The sequence below is a fragment of the Canis aureus genome, chromosome 1 (genome assembly GCF_053574225.1).
Source record: "Canis aureus isolate CA01 chromosome 1, VMU_Caureus_v.1.0, whole genome shotgun sequence".
NCBI lineage: Eukaryota > Metazoa > Chordata > Mammalia > Carnivora > Canidae > Canis > Canis aureus.
In genome coordinates, this window is record NC_135611.1 from 81,072,587 (window position 1) to 81,091,193 (window position 18,607).

At 47.4% G+C, this 18,607-nt stretch overlaps 1 protein-coding gene across 2 annotated transcripts in view; it reads right to left on the reverse strand.

Moving 5' to 3' along the window:
- The window catches only part of LOC144318803 (phosphoserine aminotransferase), a 31,779-nt gene extending 16,649 nt beyond the window's left edge, over positions 1-15,130 (reverse strand). Inside the window, exons 1-6 of one of the 2 annotated variants that reach the window (XM_077906155.1) lie at positions 14,857-15,013; positions 10,993-11,053; positions 9,565-9,634; positions 6,934-7,139; positions 5,699-5,871; positions 4,323-4,492 (exon numbers count right to left, since the gene is read on the reverse strand). In XM_077906155.1, the coding sequence (XP_077762281.1) occupies positions 4,323-4,492; positions 5,699-5,871; positions 6,934-7,139; positions 9,565-9,634; positions 10,993-11,053; positions 14,857-14,916 (740 nt within the window). In that variant the 5' untranslated portion in view covers positions 14,917-15,013. Of the gene's footprint in view, positions 1-4,322; positions 4,493-5,698; positions 5,872-6,933; positions 7,140-9,564; positions 9,635-10,992; positions 11,054-14,856 lie in introns of both variants that reach the window. The other variant, XM_077906163.1, reaches the window with a different exon arrangement.
- Positions 15,131-18,607: the final 3,477 nt, after the last annotated feature.

Consider the following 18,607-nt stretch of genomic DNA (forward strand, 5'->3'; position numbering starts at 1 on the left):
ACACCCCAGGCTGATGGCGGCGCTAAACCACTAAGCCACCAGGGCTGCCCCTTCTAGTTCATTATTAATTCATGGTTCTCCAAACTCTTCAAAATACAGGGAACCTAAATGCATATGCAGCTCTGCAATTTGGTCTCAACTCTCTTCACTAACCAATGGAACATACCTGATTCATGCCTTCACTTCTAAAACGCCACCTACATCACACACACATACCATTTAAAGCCTGCCTATTGGGACGCCTGGGTGGCTCAGCAGTTAAAGCTCCTGCCTTCAGCTCAGGAGAGCCCCTAACCCGTGCATGTACACTAGTGTTTTCTCTCTCTTGAAAATAAAGATCTTAAAAAAAAAAAAGTATACCAGAAAGTCCCTGGAAAAACTTCCCGGCTATTTGTCCTGATGATTCAAACCACAGAAGCACATCTGCTTTTGGGGTTCATGGTGAGTGAGGTTAAGGCCCTAGACAAGCTCACACACTCCTCCTCTGCTAAGAAAGGTGGTCTTGGTTGATGGGGTTATTTTGTTTCTTATTAGTTATTTTCCCTCATACTACAGCAAAGACAAATTTAGACTTACAGGTTCAGTCTGTCATGGTAAATAAAAAATTGTTTTGTGGGAACAGAAGGGAAGTTTAGGCATCTTTTTGCCCGTCCATTCATTGGGTTTAGGGTGATCTACTAAAGGGTTAAAACAGAATGACCACGTGTTCCTTTATTCCACCCCAATTCACTGCTCAGAGCTACAGGCAACAATGTCAAGGCCAGTTAGCCAGCCCAGTTCACACACAATGTCCAGGGCCTGTGATCATTCAGCTCTGATTTTGAAAGGAGGAAAAAAAGTCTTCTTTTCCAATGCGGGGCCTTTTCAAGGGCTTCTGCGTGATACAAAGTTCGGAAGGGTTCTTTTTTTTTTTTAAAGATTTTATTTATTTATTCATGATAGTCACAGAGAGAGAGAGAGAGAGAGGCAGAGACACAGGCAGAGGGAGAAGCAGGCTCCATGCACCGGGAGCCCGACGTGGGATTTGATCCCGGGTCTCCAGGATCGCGCCCTGGGCCAAAGGCAGGCGCCAAACCGCTGCGCCACCCAGGGATCCCGGGTTCTTCATGCCTTATCAGCTTACCCTCAAGATTGGGGAGGGCATTTGGCACGAATCTTCCCATCTCCAACTTAGGAGCTTATTCTCACTGGACAAGCTACAATTTTCTAATCTTGAACATTAAAGTACCACAAACGAACTCTGAGGTTTTTCAAATCATAGATTTAGGGTAATTGCCCAACTATATACACTTTTACTTTTCTCTTCTTTCAGGGTAAAAGAAAGCAAAGCAATTCCCAGAGGGTGTCTTGGCCAGAACATATTTACCCAAGTCTCTCTTATCTGCTACATTTACATGATTCTGATCAATATTAACAATCCCGCCCAATGAAGTACCTAGGTGGCTCAGTCAGTAAAGCGTCTGCCTTCAGCTCAGGTCGTGATTCCAGGGTCCTGGGATTGAGTCCCAGTCAAGATGGGATTCCCTGCTCAGCAGGGAGCCTGCCTCTCCCTCTCCCTCTGCCCCTACCCCTGCTCTCTCTCACACACACACAAATAAATCAATAAAATCTTAAAAAAAAAAAAAAAAAGAACCTGCCCTTGGATGGTCTCAGGTGGTCTCAGTTATTAACACTACTCTGATCTGCCTAGGGAAAAAGATTTGCCCCCTTTCTGCCCTTTCTGGCTACCCCTGCTCCATAGGAGAGCTCTGGGGAGGCAGCATCTGCCCTCCCGCACCCCTCCCCACTCTCCCCCAGGTGACCAGCTGACCAGCTGACTCATCGGGTGAAGGCCTGGAGCTGATGCCAGCGCAGGGGCTGGTAGGGCCATGGCCCTGCATGAGAGTCACTGAAAGGAGCCCTTCCTCTCTGTTCTCTAGGTCTGACTCCAGACATTGTTGTCTCTTATCATTTTGTCATATTGATGAGACACACTGACCCGCTTTCTCACTGTTCCCGTTGACTTTTCACCCTAATATTAACAAACAGCATTTGAACATATTCATCACATTTTCCATAACTTGCTTCACGGTAACTCTTCGTTACCAAAGAAGGTGCCAGAGGGTGTGCCCCCCACTCCCCGGCTCCTCCGGGCTGTGCTCAGATCTGAACTTGCCAGCTTTCAAGCCAGATTTCAGGCACAACGTTCTCCCTGCCTCTTCCTGGGGCCCAGGGTGGCCTCTGCATCGCCCTGAAAGATTCACGACTGCGAGCCCGGCCCTGTCCTCGCTGGGGGGGCGGGGGGGCAAACACCTCCTATCCCTATGCGGCCTGGCACCTAAGCCCCTTCCCCAGGGGCCCTGCACCTACGTCTTCACTGCTCAGCACCCCCAGTTCTACTTCCCAACGTAGCCAGTGATCACTAGTCATTTTACTGCTGGACCCCAGAGATGGGAGGAGTCGGGGAGAAATCCAGCTCTACTGCCCCACCCTTCCCAGGCATCTGAGAAACACTTTCACCCAGGATGAAACAGAGTGGGATTTACAGGTGACCAGGAGAGTAAGCACCCCATTCCCTGAGGAAAGCAAGAGATACAAATGAGTGGCTGTGTCCCTTGCCAGCTGTGAGGAGAGGCAGCAGGAAATTCCATCAGAATTCTAACTTTGAAAAACAACACCTTTCTTTCCTATGGCAAATTATGCGGGAGATTTTTCTATAGGCAGCCCCGTGGGGGAGAGCTCTGGCAACGTCCCAACCCACGAGGGACTGTTGCCTGCACCAGCCCAAGCCCACCCTTTCACACGCTCTTCTGAGAGCACCTGCACCCATCGTAGAAAACTCCATTATGGAAGAGCTAGACTCTAACAGTGACCTACTCACCTAAGACCAACTCCTTCAAACAGAAATACATGCACACTGATCATCTCACTTCTGGGGAACTCTAAGGTACAAGGTGTACACATCCTGGCTCTGAAGCCAGGCTACCCGAGTTCAAATCCCAGCCAGGCCATGTCCTAGAAGTATGACCTCTGCTTCTTTACCTACAAAATGGGAATTAATAGTATCTAACCTCCTAGAGTGCTTGGGGGGATTAAAAGGATCATACATATAAAGTATCTCACAATTCTATTTCATGCCCGCCTGAAAGATAAATCCATAAACTCTGGCTCTTCCCTCCCCTGCTAAGGCTCTGGAAACAAACACCAAGAGAAACAACAATAATAATACAGCAACTAACATTTATAAATCACCAAGTATCAACCACTAAGTACAGATAGATAGATACATATGTATGTATGTATATATATGTGAGTGTGTGTGTGTGTGTGTATGTATATGTCTCCTCATGGCAACCCAATCAGCAGGGTACTTTTATTTCTCCTGGAGGAACTTGCTGCACACACAGGTTAAGTGACTTGCCCAAGGTCACACAGCCAGTAAGTACTACAATTTCCCAGGCAACTGTTAAATCCTAGGGGTCACAAGATTTTCACAAAATAACCGAGACTAGCTGTTAAACGATCACATTACGGGGGCAGGGAAGCCTTAATTTCCTGATGTGCCTCAAGACACTTTTTTCCCTTGCCCAATGGGAAGCCAAGTTTACAGGACACCTGCAGATAGGGTGAAAAACCAGAATGGTGTTTTTTCCAAGCCAGTATGTTCACTGCCAAGGGGCCAACAGGGAAAGAAAAGCAAGCTGCAGGAGGCCTGGCCTCTCAAAGCCCTTTACTTAAAGTAAAGATTGCATTTATTTATTCAAGATAGAAAGCAAGTGAGAGAGAACATGAGCAGGGGGAGGGACAGGGGCAGAGGCAGAGGGAGAAACAGACTCCCCACTCAGTAGGGAGCCCAATACAGAACATGAGCAGGGGGAGGGACGGGGCAGAGGCAGAGGGAGAAGCAGACTCCCCACTGAGTAGGGAGCCCAATACAGGGCTCGATCCCAAGACCCTGAAATCATGACCTGAGCTGAAAGCAGATGTTTAACCCACTGAGCCACCCAGGTGCCCCTTGAAGTCCTTCTCCAAAGCTTTACAGGTTGTTTGAGATACAACCTTGCTGCTTCATTTGCAGAGAGCTTTTGGGTTAATGGTGAACCAGTGAGGCTGTCGAGATCAAAGAAAAACACCACCCCCCAAAAGAAAGGGCAAGAAAACCTGATTGAACAGGGTACAGGAGGTTAAGAGGGAGAAGCAAGCTGGGCAGAGAATCCTGATAGGAAGTCTGAGCTATTAGGTCACTGGTTTCACGAACACATGCTCTTCTCTAAAAAGCTCTGCCAGGAGAGAGTGAGACCCCCGTCCCCCAATCAGTCCCCAAGCCAAGCCCCAGAGCAAACCTGAAGCACGGCGGTGTGTTGTACAAGGAGCTGTTTCCAGCCTGCACTTTGTATTCCAGGACCGAGGGGCACTCTCTGAGGGCGAACCCCAGCAGGTCGTCACGGATGATCACAATCGTGACCCCAGCAGAGCCCACATTCTTCTGGGCACCAGCAAAAATCACACCAAACTGAAAAACAGGAGACGTGCTGCTTTAGATACACTTGGGTCATTTTTCGTAAATGTATTCAAATTTCTCTGATCCCTTTCCAAAGCCAGAGGAGGGGATTCTGTTCTAATCCTGCTCAGAATGCATTCCACTCTCTGAGGGCATCTCCATCTATCTGGGACAGCAAACATACTCACGAGTTCAGAGGCCTGCAGGTTACATTATGTGCCTGGTCCTTCTCACCAGCAAGGGGCTAGCCCGAGCCCATCACTATAAAGATCTCACACATACTTTTTTTCTTCTAAGATTTTATTTATTTATTCATGAGAGACACACAGAGAGAGGCAGAGACACAGGCAGAGGGAGAAGCAGGCTCCCCGCGGGGAGCTCGATGTGGGACTTGATCCCAGGACCCCAGGATCACGCCCTGAGCCAAAGGCCGATGCTCAACCACTGAGCCACTCAGTGTTCCAGCAGCTTCATTTTAATTACTGGTTTGGGTGTAAAAAGGAGGCATACAGAGTGAATATGAATAGGTATGAGAGGGCCCAAGTAGAGCTTCAGTTTGGGAAGATAAAAAGTTTTGGAGATGGATGGTGGTGATGTTTGCACAACAGTGTTAATGTACTTAATGTCTCTGTACTGTACAAAATGGTTAAAATGGTAAGTTTTATATTATGTATCTTTTACCACAGTATGTTTTAAAATGGCAGGCTACCATTTAGTGAGTTTGTTTTTAAATGCTTTACAGATATCACACCCCCGCCTTGCATGCACTTGAGTGCAGTGCTCCTCGGCACGCCTTGGTGTGCCACTTGGAAAGTCTGTGTCCTGTTGATGCTCTTGGAGTTGAGGTGGGCTCAAGAAAGGTGGAGCTCCTTCACACACCCACCAAGCTTGGATAATCTGGGAAGTCAGTGAGCTATCCCAATGTACTGGCTAAAATATTTCCTAAGAGGCACCCTCAAAGGCAGATAAACTCCCCAAGGACTCCAATGTGATTCTGTGAGGCAATCATTAACACAGGGTGGTAACACGGAGACTTACACATTCTGACAACCCACTTAAACAAGCAACTGTTGGCCTGGTCATTGGGAGCTGCCTTGGCCTCAGGGTCTCTGCTGGCCCAAGACACTCTGGGCCTTTCCGTGTTCTTAGATATCTTAAAAATGCCATTACAAAATCCAAAACACTGGAACTCCCCGACCAGGGCCTTTTATATTGTACCTTGGAAACATCCACTGGCTTGGACAGGAAGTTTGAGGACATGTCGCAAACCAGCACTGCTCCCTTGACGTCAGGGATAAAGTCAAACTCCACTCCATGCACGGTCTCGTTGGCGCAGTAATACACATAGGAGGCATCCGGGCTGAGGTTCCAGGTGCTTGGATCTGGAATTTCTATCACAGAAGAAAAGGTGAAGACTCTTTCATTCTTCTTTCCTTGTGTAGGTGAGAATGACCAGGAATGACACCCCTCCCCTAGCAGTGAAAGGCTATTCCAAAGCCCTCCCAAGTGAAACTACATTATGCATCTTACATTATAATCCCCATCACCAACCTAAAAGGATTACCCAGCCCATCCTTTTGACAGTTATTGGGAGCACTAATCTTCAAGAATGGTATGGTGGATATTTGGTATTTTTCCTATACTCCAGTCTCTATCCATCCTATATCCACTGAGTTCCTTCTTGGAGCTCCAACCTCCCCAACTCAGCCCATGCAGTTCCAGTGTAGCCAATTCCACCAGCAGCCACATGACTGAATGGGAATGGTGTACAGGAGATGCTGAGGCTGTCCTGGGGAATGCTTTAGCAAAGGCACTGAAACCTGGGAGAATATAAGGTCAGGAGCATCTTCTAAAAGGGAAGGGGGGGGTGCCTGGGTGGCTCAGTTGGTGAAGCATCTGCCTTTGGCTCAGGTCATGATCCCAGAGTCCTGGGATCAAGCCGTGTGTCGGGGTCCCTGCTCAGTGGGGAGCCTGCTTCTCCTTCTCCCTCCGTCCCTCCCCCAGCTTATGCTCTCACTAGCTCTGCTCTCTCTCTCAAATAAATAAATAAAATCTTTAAAAAAAAAAAACCACTCCTGTTTTAAATTAATTAATTAATTAAAGGGAAGGAATAACTTTCATGATTATGGAGCCATCATAGAGGAGACAGGGAGAGGCACCAAGACCTGCAGACACTGTTGGGGTCCTTGATCAAGCCATACCTAAAACCAAACTGGCACAGGCTTTCTCAGCTGAGGAAACCTATGAATATTCTTTCTGCAGCAGCCAGTTAGTAATCTAAACAAATAAGGCCATGCAATCTAAATGATATCAAATCAATTACCGACAAGAAGGAATTAAAAACTGCAGGTTGCCCAGGGCAGGGGTCACCTGGTATCTGAAGAGAAACCACCCACCTGGCAGCATTTGTCAGCATTTCATTGTCATTAGGGAGCTCAGATCCCAGCACTTACTCGTGTAACTCCCAAGTTTAGGGTGGACGACATTCACAGTCCCAAACTTCTTGGCTTCTTCAGCGGCCTTAGCTGACCAAGATCCTGTCACCACATAGTCGGCACACCTTCCTGCTTTCCGGCTAATCAGGTTTAAGGGGACAGCACTGAACTGCCCAGACCCACCACCTTGCACAAAAATCACCTTGTAGTTGTCTGGAACGGCTCTGGGCAGAAGCACAGGAGACAGTAAAGAGAGATACACAGAGGGTCAAAGAAAGAGAATGAGCGATGCTCTACCAGCTTTTTACCTTGGGTGAATATACTACAAGAAATATGGTAGAGTCCTACCACTGCTTGGCCTTCCCCAGAGCCCTCCCTTGGGCTCTGTGGTGGAAGCCTATGGGTATTATTTGGAGGGAAGCTAAGAACACCCTGCTCTTCCTTTAGGGACTCATCCTGCTACTACTCTCAATCTACGAGGTTCAAGGATGGCCAACCCTGGCTCCAGCTGATGAGCATAGGACTCAAGCTGGCCTGTGCAGTCTGGTTCTGAGACCTTTGCTCAAACGTCTGGAAAAAAGGAACGGTTTCTATTGAGGGAAAGAACAAACCAGTCAATCCTACAACCACCAGTGGCCATCTGGTGAGGCCAACACATAAAAAAGCAAAGCCAGGAGATGGAAGAAAAGACCTTCCCGGATTTCACCTGAGCTCCTAAATCACTCCTGCACTTTACAGTTACAGAAGGTAACACATTTCCTCTTTTTGCTTAAGTCCAGAGTTGGGCTTCTGTCACTTGCAACCAGAAGTCCTAAAAATAGATACTTGCTGGTCCATGCTATGAACCAAATGACACTAGTAAAGGATCTTAGGTAATGTTATAGGCCTAAGCACATAATCACATACTGATGTACATTAGATTAACAGCGAAATGTTTTAACTCCAGGATAGAATATTAAGATGTTCACTGGAATGGCTACAGGCAGTAGGAGAAGACCAGCTCCAGAGGGACTAGGTCATGGAAACTGGACCCAGCCTCTGAGTAAGGCCAGAGCTTGGGGACAGATATACAGAAAGCAGATGGCTGGGGAGAGAGATCTAGGACAGAGGCACAAATACCAAAGGGCAAGGCAACGTGAGAGGGTCCTGGGGAATGGGTGGTGTACAAGTATCTGGTCCTGAACCACATGTGCCTGTGATCATGCAGGGCTTGCAGGCCAGTCTCATTAGGAGGCTCTAAACATGAGGTTCTCGGCAGCTGGGAAGGCTGGCAGTCCAGGGCAGGGTTCCAGCCACCAAATAGAAAAGAAGCCCAACACCTGGATGGAAAGACACCAACAGAGGCCCAGGTACACGGGTGCAAGGTAGGCACCTGGTTAGGAAAATAAAGGATAACCCATAAACTGAACTGGGAGTCCAGTCCCAAGAGGCTGACATGTCAAATGTCACATCTTCTGGGCCAAGGTTCCAAATACCTGTTCCATGAAGGACAGGACTGTGCTGTGAACATGACATGGGACCCAACAGACAGACCCCATGTGCAAAGCCAAACAAACAATTACTGGTTGACCACTCACATTGCAATGGGCTTCTACTGCTCCTCACAAAAATGTAACCAGCCTACCCCATCTGAAGCATTTTATCAAGGCAATTTAAAATTTTATCGGTACAATTCCAGTCTTGTAAATGAGATAATTCAAATTTGGACCCTTGAAATCTTAATAATAATTACCTCTGACTGTGGGGTTACAGATAATTCCAGTTTCATCTTTGACATTCAGTTTTTCCTAAACTTTCTACCGTGAATATGCACTAGTTTCATGAGCAGAAAACATGTTTTTTTTTCTTTCAAGATTATTGTATTCGTAACATTTATGTGAATATATTTAGATAATATATATATAAGTCTCTCTTTTAAGCAGCAATCTATTTAAGAGTAAGGTTTCCTCTGGGTAAGGAGAGTAGTGCAGATAAGCTAAGAGGGATCATTTAAGAAGTGCCTGGAGTGAAGAACTCTTAAAATTACCCAAAGAGTCTGCTCAAGATGAAGTTTTCTGCAGTGATTCTGACTCAGCTGGGTTCAGTGGGGCCCTGCACTTGAATTTTTTAATACCTGCCCCAGCTGGGTGATTCTGACAGGTGGTATGAGGCCCATGCTTTAAGAACCAGTGTGCGGACCAAGATGACCATTTTTTGTTATTTAAATCCCCGTTAAGCCAGAAAAATCTTTCCTGGATATAATAATTTCAAATCTTTGGAAATACCACAAAAAATAAAAACACACAGGGGTGCCGGGTGGCTCCATCAGTTAAGTACCTGAGTCTGAATTTTGGCTTAGGTCATGATCTCAGGGTTGTGAGATTGAGCCCTACATGGGGCTCTGCCCTGGGCATGGAGCCTGCTTAGCATTCTCTCTCTCCCTCTCCCTTCTCTCTCTTTAAAAAAATAAATAAAAACACCCACAAACTCAGGATGGGAAACAAGTAAAGAGCATTATGTACTAATTTAGTGAGTTTGGGAGAATTTTTAAAAGATTCTTTTTAACTATGAAATATTCTTAACATACAGCAGAGAAAATACCCTAAGAGACACCCACATATGCAGATTATCAATGAGTAACAACTTTGGTCTTTAAAATTTTAAACTTACAACAATTCCCGCACAAGATTCTCTGCGTTGTTAATAATCTTGGCAAAATCTGATGATCTGTGGCTCATTTCTGTGGAAGGAAAGATAAACAAGAAAACAAAGTTCCCGCTTAAAACCAAACAAACAGAAATAACTTTAGAAAGAACTACACAATTTGCAAATGAAATAATTTCAGTCATCTTGCACTCAAATTGTTGGCCAAGTTTCACTTCGTTTAGGAGAGAAATGCAAACTGATTTTCACATTGCAAACATCTGATGAGCTTTAGAGTCACAGGAGAACGATTTTTCAAGTGGCACACTCATTAAATGAGCCATTTACTAATTCAGCCTTCCGTCCCTGTGATTTCTCACATCATTCCCACAACCACAAATCCGTGTGCAAAGGCTACCCGGTAAAACAACAGCACAACATTCCAGTGTAGCTGGCACTGCACAGAAACCCAAGTGCGCATCCCAAACCCACAGGAACAAAATTTAATAGCAGTGAGCATACGGTTAACCCTATGATCTCTTAATACTCTGCAGCCTTTGGAATCACCAAAAAAAAAAAAAAAAGGAAAAAGGAAATTGAATTTTAAAAAGTAAATTTTGCAATTCAAAGCGGATCCCCTTCCCTAAATGATAAAGGAGAAATTTACTGAAATTATTAATGGGCAAGATCTTGAGCAAAGGCTTATAGACTTTTAAACTTTTACTAAGTTCATTTTTAAGTACAGTCAAAACTGTTAAATGAATGGAAGGGAATACAGCAGAGGTTTGGGGCACTGCAATGCACATGTTGGGCAGCTTCTGATCTTAGATGCTATGAATAGCAAACACAGACACACAAGAACCTATCACCAGCATGTATGCTGATTTCAAAACTGCTTCTAGGGGCACCTGGGTGGCTCAGTCGGTTAAGCAACTGCCTTTAGCTCAGGTCTGATCACTGGGTCCTGGGATCGAGCCCCCCATGGGGCTCCCTGCTCAGCCGGAGTCTGCTTCTCCCTCTGCCACTCTCCCCCACTCATGCTCTCTCCTCTCTCTCAAATAAGTAAAATCTTAAAAAAAAAAAAAAAAAAAAAAAAAGAACTGCTCCTATCAAACATGCAACCAACGTTACTAAAATATAAAAATAGGGATCCCTGGGTGGCGCAGCGGTTTGGCGCCTGCCTTTGGCCCAGGGCGCGGAGACCCAGGATCGAGTCCCACGTCGGGCTCCCGGTGCATGGAGCCTGCTTCTCCCTCTGCCTGTGTCTCTGCCTCTCTCTCTCTCTCTCTCTGTGTGACTATCATAAATAAATAAAAATTAAAAATAAATAAATAAATAAAATATAAAAATATATCCATAAAGACCTAAAGATCAAGGAGAAAAATTCGAAGCTTGATGCATTTTAATCAGTTCCCTTTGGAACCCAGATATTCCTAATCAAAAAATAAATCTTACCAAGAACACTAATTCCGATTCCTTTGTAGTCTAATAATTCTTTTTGTATCTCTAACAGTACCTAGAAGAAATAAGAGAAAATAAAATGATTTGAATAATCTGCACAGAGGTCTCCCTCTACACATCAAACAGAGCCTGTGACATCCAGAAGTTTCTACCCTGCCCATGGCCAAACCCCTTCCTCCCACCCAGACCACAGAGCCCTGCTGATGCAACTTACATACAAGTGTAAAATTATGTAACATGATTGATGTTAAAATGCAATTTTCCCCAAAGGTATGAATTTACTTAGATATAAAAATTCACCTGGATTCAAATAAAAAACAAAGAATTTTTCTGATGACAACCCTTAACTGTCAAGAGAAGACCTTTGGGAAAACCAGATTCCCCAGAAAATGTCCCCTCCACAATTACATTTCTCAGTCTCTGAAGGCAAAAGTACAACAAAATGCATGAAGTTCTGGGTTCAGGGAACATTGAAAAAAAAAAAGTCAATTAGGCTGAAATTAAACAGATAACTCAATTTTCCATCTCACTGGTCTAAGATGCTCAACTGGGACAGGTTGGGTGTGCAGGAATTAGGAAGCACCTGCTGTGAGTTAAGATTAATCCAGAGGGATAGTGACATATCCCTCTCACCAAGAGAGCCCTGAGGGTGATATTCTTGTCCCCAATTTGCAAATAAGTATCCACAGCTGCTCTGCAGAGTTTGCACCTGGCCAGCCCCTTGACCCCTCTACAAAGATTACTGTAGTCCCTTAACCATGTCCTACCTTACAGGGACACCTGGGCAGGGGGCCCCAGCGTACTGCCAAGCCCAGAGTCAGGAAACAGAAGCACGGTCCACCACCCCTACCAAAACACAGCTGGCTTCGGAGGATCCCCAAGGGTATTTCCTTCCACAAGGTAAGCAGAATGCAAGTCACTACACGATGAAAAACACTTACCAATCCTTTATTTTTCTTTTTAAGAAGAAAGAGAGAAAGCCCTATCAGAGATGAACGCTAAAGTGTGTGAAATGACATGATAGCTCGGATTGACTTTAATATAATCCAGAGGCTCCTGGGTGGCTCAGTCTGTGGAGCATGGGACTCTTCACCAAGGGTTGTGAGTTCAAACCCCATGTTGAGTATAGATATTACGTAAAAAAAAAAAAAAAATAGCTGATATTTTTAAAAAACTATTTGTCACTGTTTTTGCTAACTGACTAGACAATTATTAGTACTGGCTGATCAAACACACTTAATGAATCCTTTCTTTAATTAAAACAAACAGAATCATCTTTGAATACCTGTTTAAGACAGGATTTCTCAAAAAAAAAAAAAAAAAAGACAGGATTTCTCTTACAGACTGTATCCCTGAAATGATTTTATAATCCAAATCATTACAAAGAGTTTTAAAGATTTCTACCTCAGAAGCATGTGCCCTCTACTCCAGTGGAGCTTTTTTTTCAAACTGCAGCATGCAATCACTCTTGTGGATCACAACTAATTTCTTTTTAAATGAAATAGAATAGACTAGAGTAGTATATATGTCGTATTTAGGCTAAATATTTCATAAGGCTTTAATCAAAATCATATGTATATACTTCATCATTTTGTAGAATATATTTGTCCTTGTGGTCACAGTCAACAATAAAGTTTAAAAAGCTTCTCTAGAGGCACCTGCGTGGCTCAGTGGTTGAGCGTCTGGCTCAGGGTGTGATCCCGGATCCTGAGATCCAGTCCTGACTCCCCGTGGGGAACCTGTTTCTCCTTCTTCCTAGGTCTCTCTCTCTGTGTGTGTCTCTCATGAATAAATAAATAAAATATTTAAAAAAAAAAAAAAAGCTTCTCTAATTCTTACAATAAAATCAAATCAGGGGCACCTGGGTGGCTCAGTGGTTGAGCATCTGCCTTTGGTTCAGGTCATGATCCTGGGGTCTCGGGATCGAGTCCCGCATCCGGCTCCCCATGGGGCGCCTGTGTCTCTGCCTCTCTCTTTGTGTCTCTCATGACTGAATAAATAAAAATATTTTTAAAAATTATAAAAAATAAAATAAAATCAAAACTCATAAAAAGCAACATCTGCCACTTCCTCCCACCCCATCCCCCCCAGAGAGGGTATCTGAGGACAAAAATCCTCCCAAGAAAATAATAAATAATTGTATTACTGAAGACAGCTGCCATTTTAATAAATGCGTAAGAAATTGCACAGAGGGGATCCCTGGATGGCTCAGCGGTTTATTTAGCGCCTGCCTTTGGCTCAGGGTGCAATCCTGGAGTCCCGGGATCGAGTCCCATGTCAGGCTCTCGGCATAGAGCCTGCTTCTCCCTCCTCCTGTGTCTCTGCCTCCCTCTCTCCCTCTCTCCCTCTCTATGTCTATCATAAATAAATAAATCTTAAAAAAAAAAATTGCACAGAGAGGGGCATCCGGCTGGCTCAGTTGGTAGAGCCTGTGACTCCTGATCTCAGGGTCCTGAGTTCGAACCCCACCGCGGAGAGAGTACTTGAAGGAAAAGAAAAAACAGAAGAAAAGAAAAAAAAGAAAAGAAAAGAAAAGGAAAGGAAAGAAAGAAAAGAAAAGAAGAGAGAAAAGAGCGAGCTAGCACAGGGAACAGATAGGCTCCAAAGCATGGAGAGGGGACAAAGGTGAGAAGGGTACAAGAAATATTTGCACAGCTCTAGCAGGGAAGGAATCTCGCCTAAAACAGACTGTAATAAGTAGGGAAAAACCCAGCCTTGTTCTCTCAGCTACTATGAGCCTGTCCCTAGAAAAGCACCAAGTCCTTTCCCTTCTAAAATTATGAGATTCTCTGTTCTTACAACACAGAGGAGGCTCTATCCGGGGAGATTTCTACTCTTTTCAACAATAGATCATTGTAAAGCACTTGGCTATGTCCCATGTTGCTACAACATATTATCGGAGTCGTTGTGGTCAGAAAAAAATACAACAGCAGTGATAGCTGCTTGTCCATCAAGGCCCCTCACAAGCTGCCTTCTTCACGGGGGGTGGGGGTGGGGGTGGGGGTGAGGGTGGGGGGTGGGAAGAAGGGATGGGCCTGGGGGAGGGGCGGAAACCTGGCAGGCGGCCCGGGAAGGCAGGGAGTGAGTTCCACTTGAACTTGAAAAGTCTGCTCTCGGCCCCAGGGAAAATTCAATCATCCCATTTCCTCCGAAACAAAATGAAGCGAACTGGGCTGACAGCCCTACGCCAACCAGAATTTGAATACTCGAACGCCTTTAGGAGTCAAGCCAGTTTAAAAAAAACAAAAACAAAACACAACCTACGCGTGAAATAGGGCTGGAATAAAGGGGGGGGGGGGGTAAGGGGAGGTTCTCTTGGGAAACAAAGGCTGGACCGGAGGCTTTCAAATCTCCATTTCTGCAAAGCCAAGTTCCCAAGTGCTGGCTAAACCAAACACTCCTCACGAGGGGCTCTGCGCGCGGCCCCCGTGTGCAACCCCCCGCAGTTAATGCATCCCCCATTCCCCACTCACTCGCTGTCCATTCACGGATCCCCTCACCACTGCCTGGCTCGCGGCACTGCCCCCCAAGGCGAACCCAGAGAGGAGAGCTTTGCCTTTCCGCCCCCCCCCCCAGGAGGCGCGGCCCCGGGTCTGCAGGTGCGCTGCGCCGGCGAGCCTGGTCCTGCGAGGCGCTCACGGGCCGTCGGCGCCAGGCGCAGCGGCACAAGCACGTCGCCGAGCTCCGCTGCCCCGGTGCACGCTTCCAGAAGCCCACTTGTGCGGGGCATCCGGGCCCGGGCGTGCGCGCCGGTGCGGAGCGCTCCGCGGGGCCCTAGCGCGGGGGCGGAGACGCGCAGCCCCCGCGCGCGGGCCCCCGCCCCGGCCGCCCTCCCGGCGCGCGCTCGTGCAGCCTTACCGAGCGAGGCAGCTTGGCAGGCCCGGGCCCGAAGTTGACCACCTGCCTCGGGGCGCTCATGGTGCGGCAGCGCAGGCGACGGGGCGGCGGGGAGCGGCGAATCGCGTGCGCGGCGCGAGTGTGCGGCGGGCGCGCCGTCTCCGGCTCCCGGCTCCGGCTCCCGGCTCCCGGCTCCCGGCTCCCAGGCGGCGCCGCCATTGGCCCGCGCTGTCGCAGGCCCTGCGCTAATTGGGTCGCGCTTCGGGGCTCGCAGCCCCATTGGTCGCGCTCGCAGCTAGGCCCGGGAGCAGTTGCTCCTCCCCCCGGTTACTGTTTCGACTCCCTTTTCTGATCACTGCAAGGCGCGCGGGAGATTGCACCAGCCGCCCGGCTCGGCAGGGTGCCCGCGCTAGGATCGTGGGCGGCGGGAAAAGGCTTCCCCTGCCCACGTGCCTTAGTGCTTCTGCAGCCCGGATCCGGCCCGTTCCCGCCTTCCAACCCTGACCCCAGCCCCTCTCTGTCGGTCGCACCGGGAGATGTGGAGCAAATCGCTGCTCGATGGAACCACCCCTGCTTCACCAGCCCCTGGCCCGGGCTCTGATGCGCGTTTCCGAACCAGCACTTACTAATCCACCAAACTTTTCTAAGCGCCCCCCGCGAGCCCCAGATACTCCAGCGAAGAGGCAGGGCTCCCAGGAAAAGGAACTGCAGGGTGGAGGATGAACGGGGGGAGGGGTTCTCTGCAGGGGGCCAGGAGCAGAGCGGGATGCAAGGATGGGGGCGGCCAAGGACTCTGGGAGGGGCACCAGCCAGGGAAACCTGGGTGCGCCCCCCCCCCCCAGGCAAGTCCTTGCAAGTTGCCGACTCTCCTTGTCCTCCTGTGAAAAGAGCGAGCTGGAGCCTGGCTTTCGCTCTCAGTTTGCGCCGGCGCTGACAAGCTGTGAGTTCAGAAACGTGAGGAGATAGTGACGGCAATGCGATACCCCTAGGGAGTCAGCGCAGGCCAAGGAAGAGGCCCAGAGCCAGGCCGGGCGCGGGGCCAGCGCGGCTCAAACTTTTACACAGATGCATCCTTCTCAAAAGAACCCCCATGGGGTTCTGAAACAGGGAGACTCCCTTCCCTATGTGAAAGACATTTCTTTGAAGTCTGGAATTTCATCTTTTTTTTTTTTTTTTTTTAACTATGAAGTTTGCATTCTACTTTAGCATTTAACCTAGTGATAAAAATATTTTACCAAATCTTTGAGCAAAATTGATGCTCCAGGATTGCAGTGCCTATCCTGGGACTTTCTTAACACCATCCACAGCGTCCATTACCCCTGTTTGAAAAGGCTTGTAAGCTAACAGGGTTTTGGCTTTTGTTTTTTGCGGTTGGAGGTCCTGCTTTGGATTCTGGAGCCGGAGAGGGCAAAGTTGCTAGAAAAAGCCGAAATGAAAAAGCTAGAAAAGCCATTGCTTTCCACAGCACCGTCCTTTAGAAAATTGCAAAAATGGGGGTAGCCCTGGTGGCTCAGCGGTTGAGCCTCTGCCTTCTGCTCAGGGTGTGATCCCGGGGTCTGGGATGGAGTCCCGCATCAGGCTCCCCGAGGGACTACTTCTTCCTTCGGCCTATGTGTCTGCCTCTCTCTGTGTCTCTCATAAATAAATAAATCTTAAAAAGAAAATTGCAAATTTGAGCAAAGGATATGAATCTCAGCCCATAAACTAAGATGCACAAGAATCATCACTTATCTATTATTTTATAAATGACTTAATCTGTCAACCCCTAGTGGAGGAGTAGGGGAGCTGTCCTTCCTCCTTCCTGGAGTCCCTATCTATAGGGATTTACATGGTCCTATGGTGTAGGATGGAGAGGGAAGCATGCATCCTTTTGGTCTCCCATCCCCAGGAAATGTGGCTGAATTGTGTCCACCATCCAGGTGTATATGGCTGCTTCTTCTGTGGCTCTACCACTTCTATGGCCCACAAGGTGATGAAATTTGGAAGTTTTGGGGTTTGTGAGGAAACTGCTCAGAAGAATTCCTGAATCATTTTTTGGTGCAAAAAAAAAAAAAAAAAGTGATTTTATTACAGCCCGGAGACAGGACCCGTGAGCAGAAAGAGCTATACTGAGATCATGAGGAGATTATATACTTTTTCATTAGTTGGGGTTAGGGATAGTGTAAGACTCCAAGGAATTTGGAAGCAAGGCTTTCAGGACCTTGAGGGCCTAGCTGCTGTTAAGATAAGATCACTTTTAGTCTTTAATAACACATAAGCATTAAGGCACTAAGGCAGCCATGAGTATCACTGGGCTGTAAACTGTTAGGAGATTTAACTTAAGATACATTTCTCTTGCCTTTGTTTCCCATATCAGAGGGACACAGGAGGGACACCTGGGTGGCTCAGTGGTTAAGCATCTGCCTTTGGCTCAGGGCATGATCCCGAGGTCCTGGGATCGAATGCTGCATTGGGCTCCCCACAGGGAGCCTGCTTCTCCCTCTGCCTATGTCTTTGCCTCTCTCTGTGTCTCTCATGAATAAATAAAATCTTTTTTTTAAAAAAAAAAAAAAGGGACACGGGAGATTTGGGTGGGGTGGGGCTGGTTGTTCTCCCATCTGCCAACACCTGCCATGTAGTCAGCCATTGCACCTAGAGAGCCTTCCAGTTTCTGAGCTGTTATGACAGGGGAGTGAGGCGCACAGAGCCCTTGTCATGAGCACACCAGCTCCGAAGGCACACACACAACCTGTGTCTTCCCACAATGTCAGTTTTACTTGATCATCAAGCAAAGTTAAATCACAATTATATAACAGGTTCAGGATTCTAAACTCAATGACATTTCCCAGGTGTGATTAGACTTGGCTTCTTACACAGCACACAGAGCAGGGCGTGAGACAAACCACACCACAAACATGGTAACAGACAGATGTAGGAAGCAATGAACCAAAGGCAAAGTCAATCTGTGGGCGCGCGGTGGAGATAAGGCCTCTGTCTGGTCCAGGTTAGCTCTTCGCACTTACTGCTTCTTGTGTTCAAGGATCTCGGTTCTGTTTGGAGATCAACTGGGCAGAGTCTTTGGGGGCAGCTGCCTTTTTTTAAAAAAAGATTTTATTTATTTGACGGAGAGATAGCAGAAGCAGGTGGAGCAGCAGGCAGAGGCAGAGGGAGAAGCAAACTCCCTGCAGAGCAGGGAGCCCCATGCAGGGCTCGATCCCAGGACCCTGGGATCATGACCTGAGCCAAAGGCAGATGCTTAACCGACTGAGCCACCCAGGTGCCCCGGCAGTTGCGTTTTTGAAGTGGTCAGACATAGAGGGATCAGGTCTGAAGAGTCTGACAGTTTGCTGCCAAAATCCTCCCCCCCCCCCGCCTTTTTTTTTTAAATCCTCCCTTTTTAAAGGGATATCATTGGGCTCGGGCCCCTGCAGGCCTCCTCTAGTTCTGCTTCTTATCAGTTCTGGGCTGTCAGCTGATGCTGGTCCCCACGATATTTCCCAGGGACAGTACCTTTAACTGCTTACACCATTGCTTGCACAGGCCCCTGCTTGACTTGAGAGACTCCATTTTGCTCTCTGCAGACTTGCCGACCTCTGCCTCTCTCTTCCTCAGAGCACGAGGGAGTCTCTTTTTTTCATTCTAGAGGGAATCCACTTCTTTTCTTTCTTCCTCACAATCTGACACAACTGCCTTTAGCTTGAGCCATGAATTTCAATGTTTCCTGGGCCACTCGGGAAAAGAAAGGTGGTGGTGAGATTGTGCTAAATTGGAACATACCCACCCGTTTGTGAGG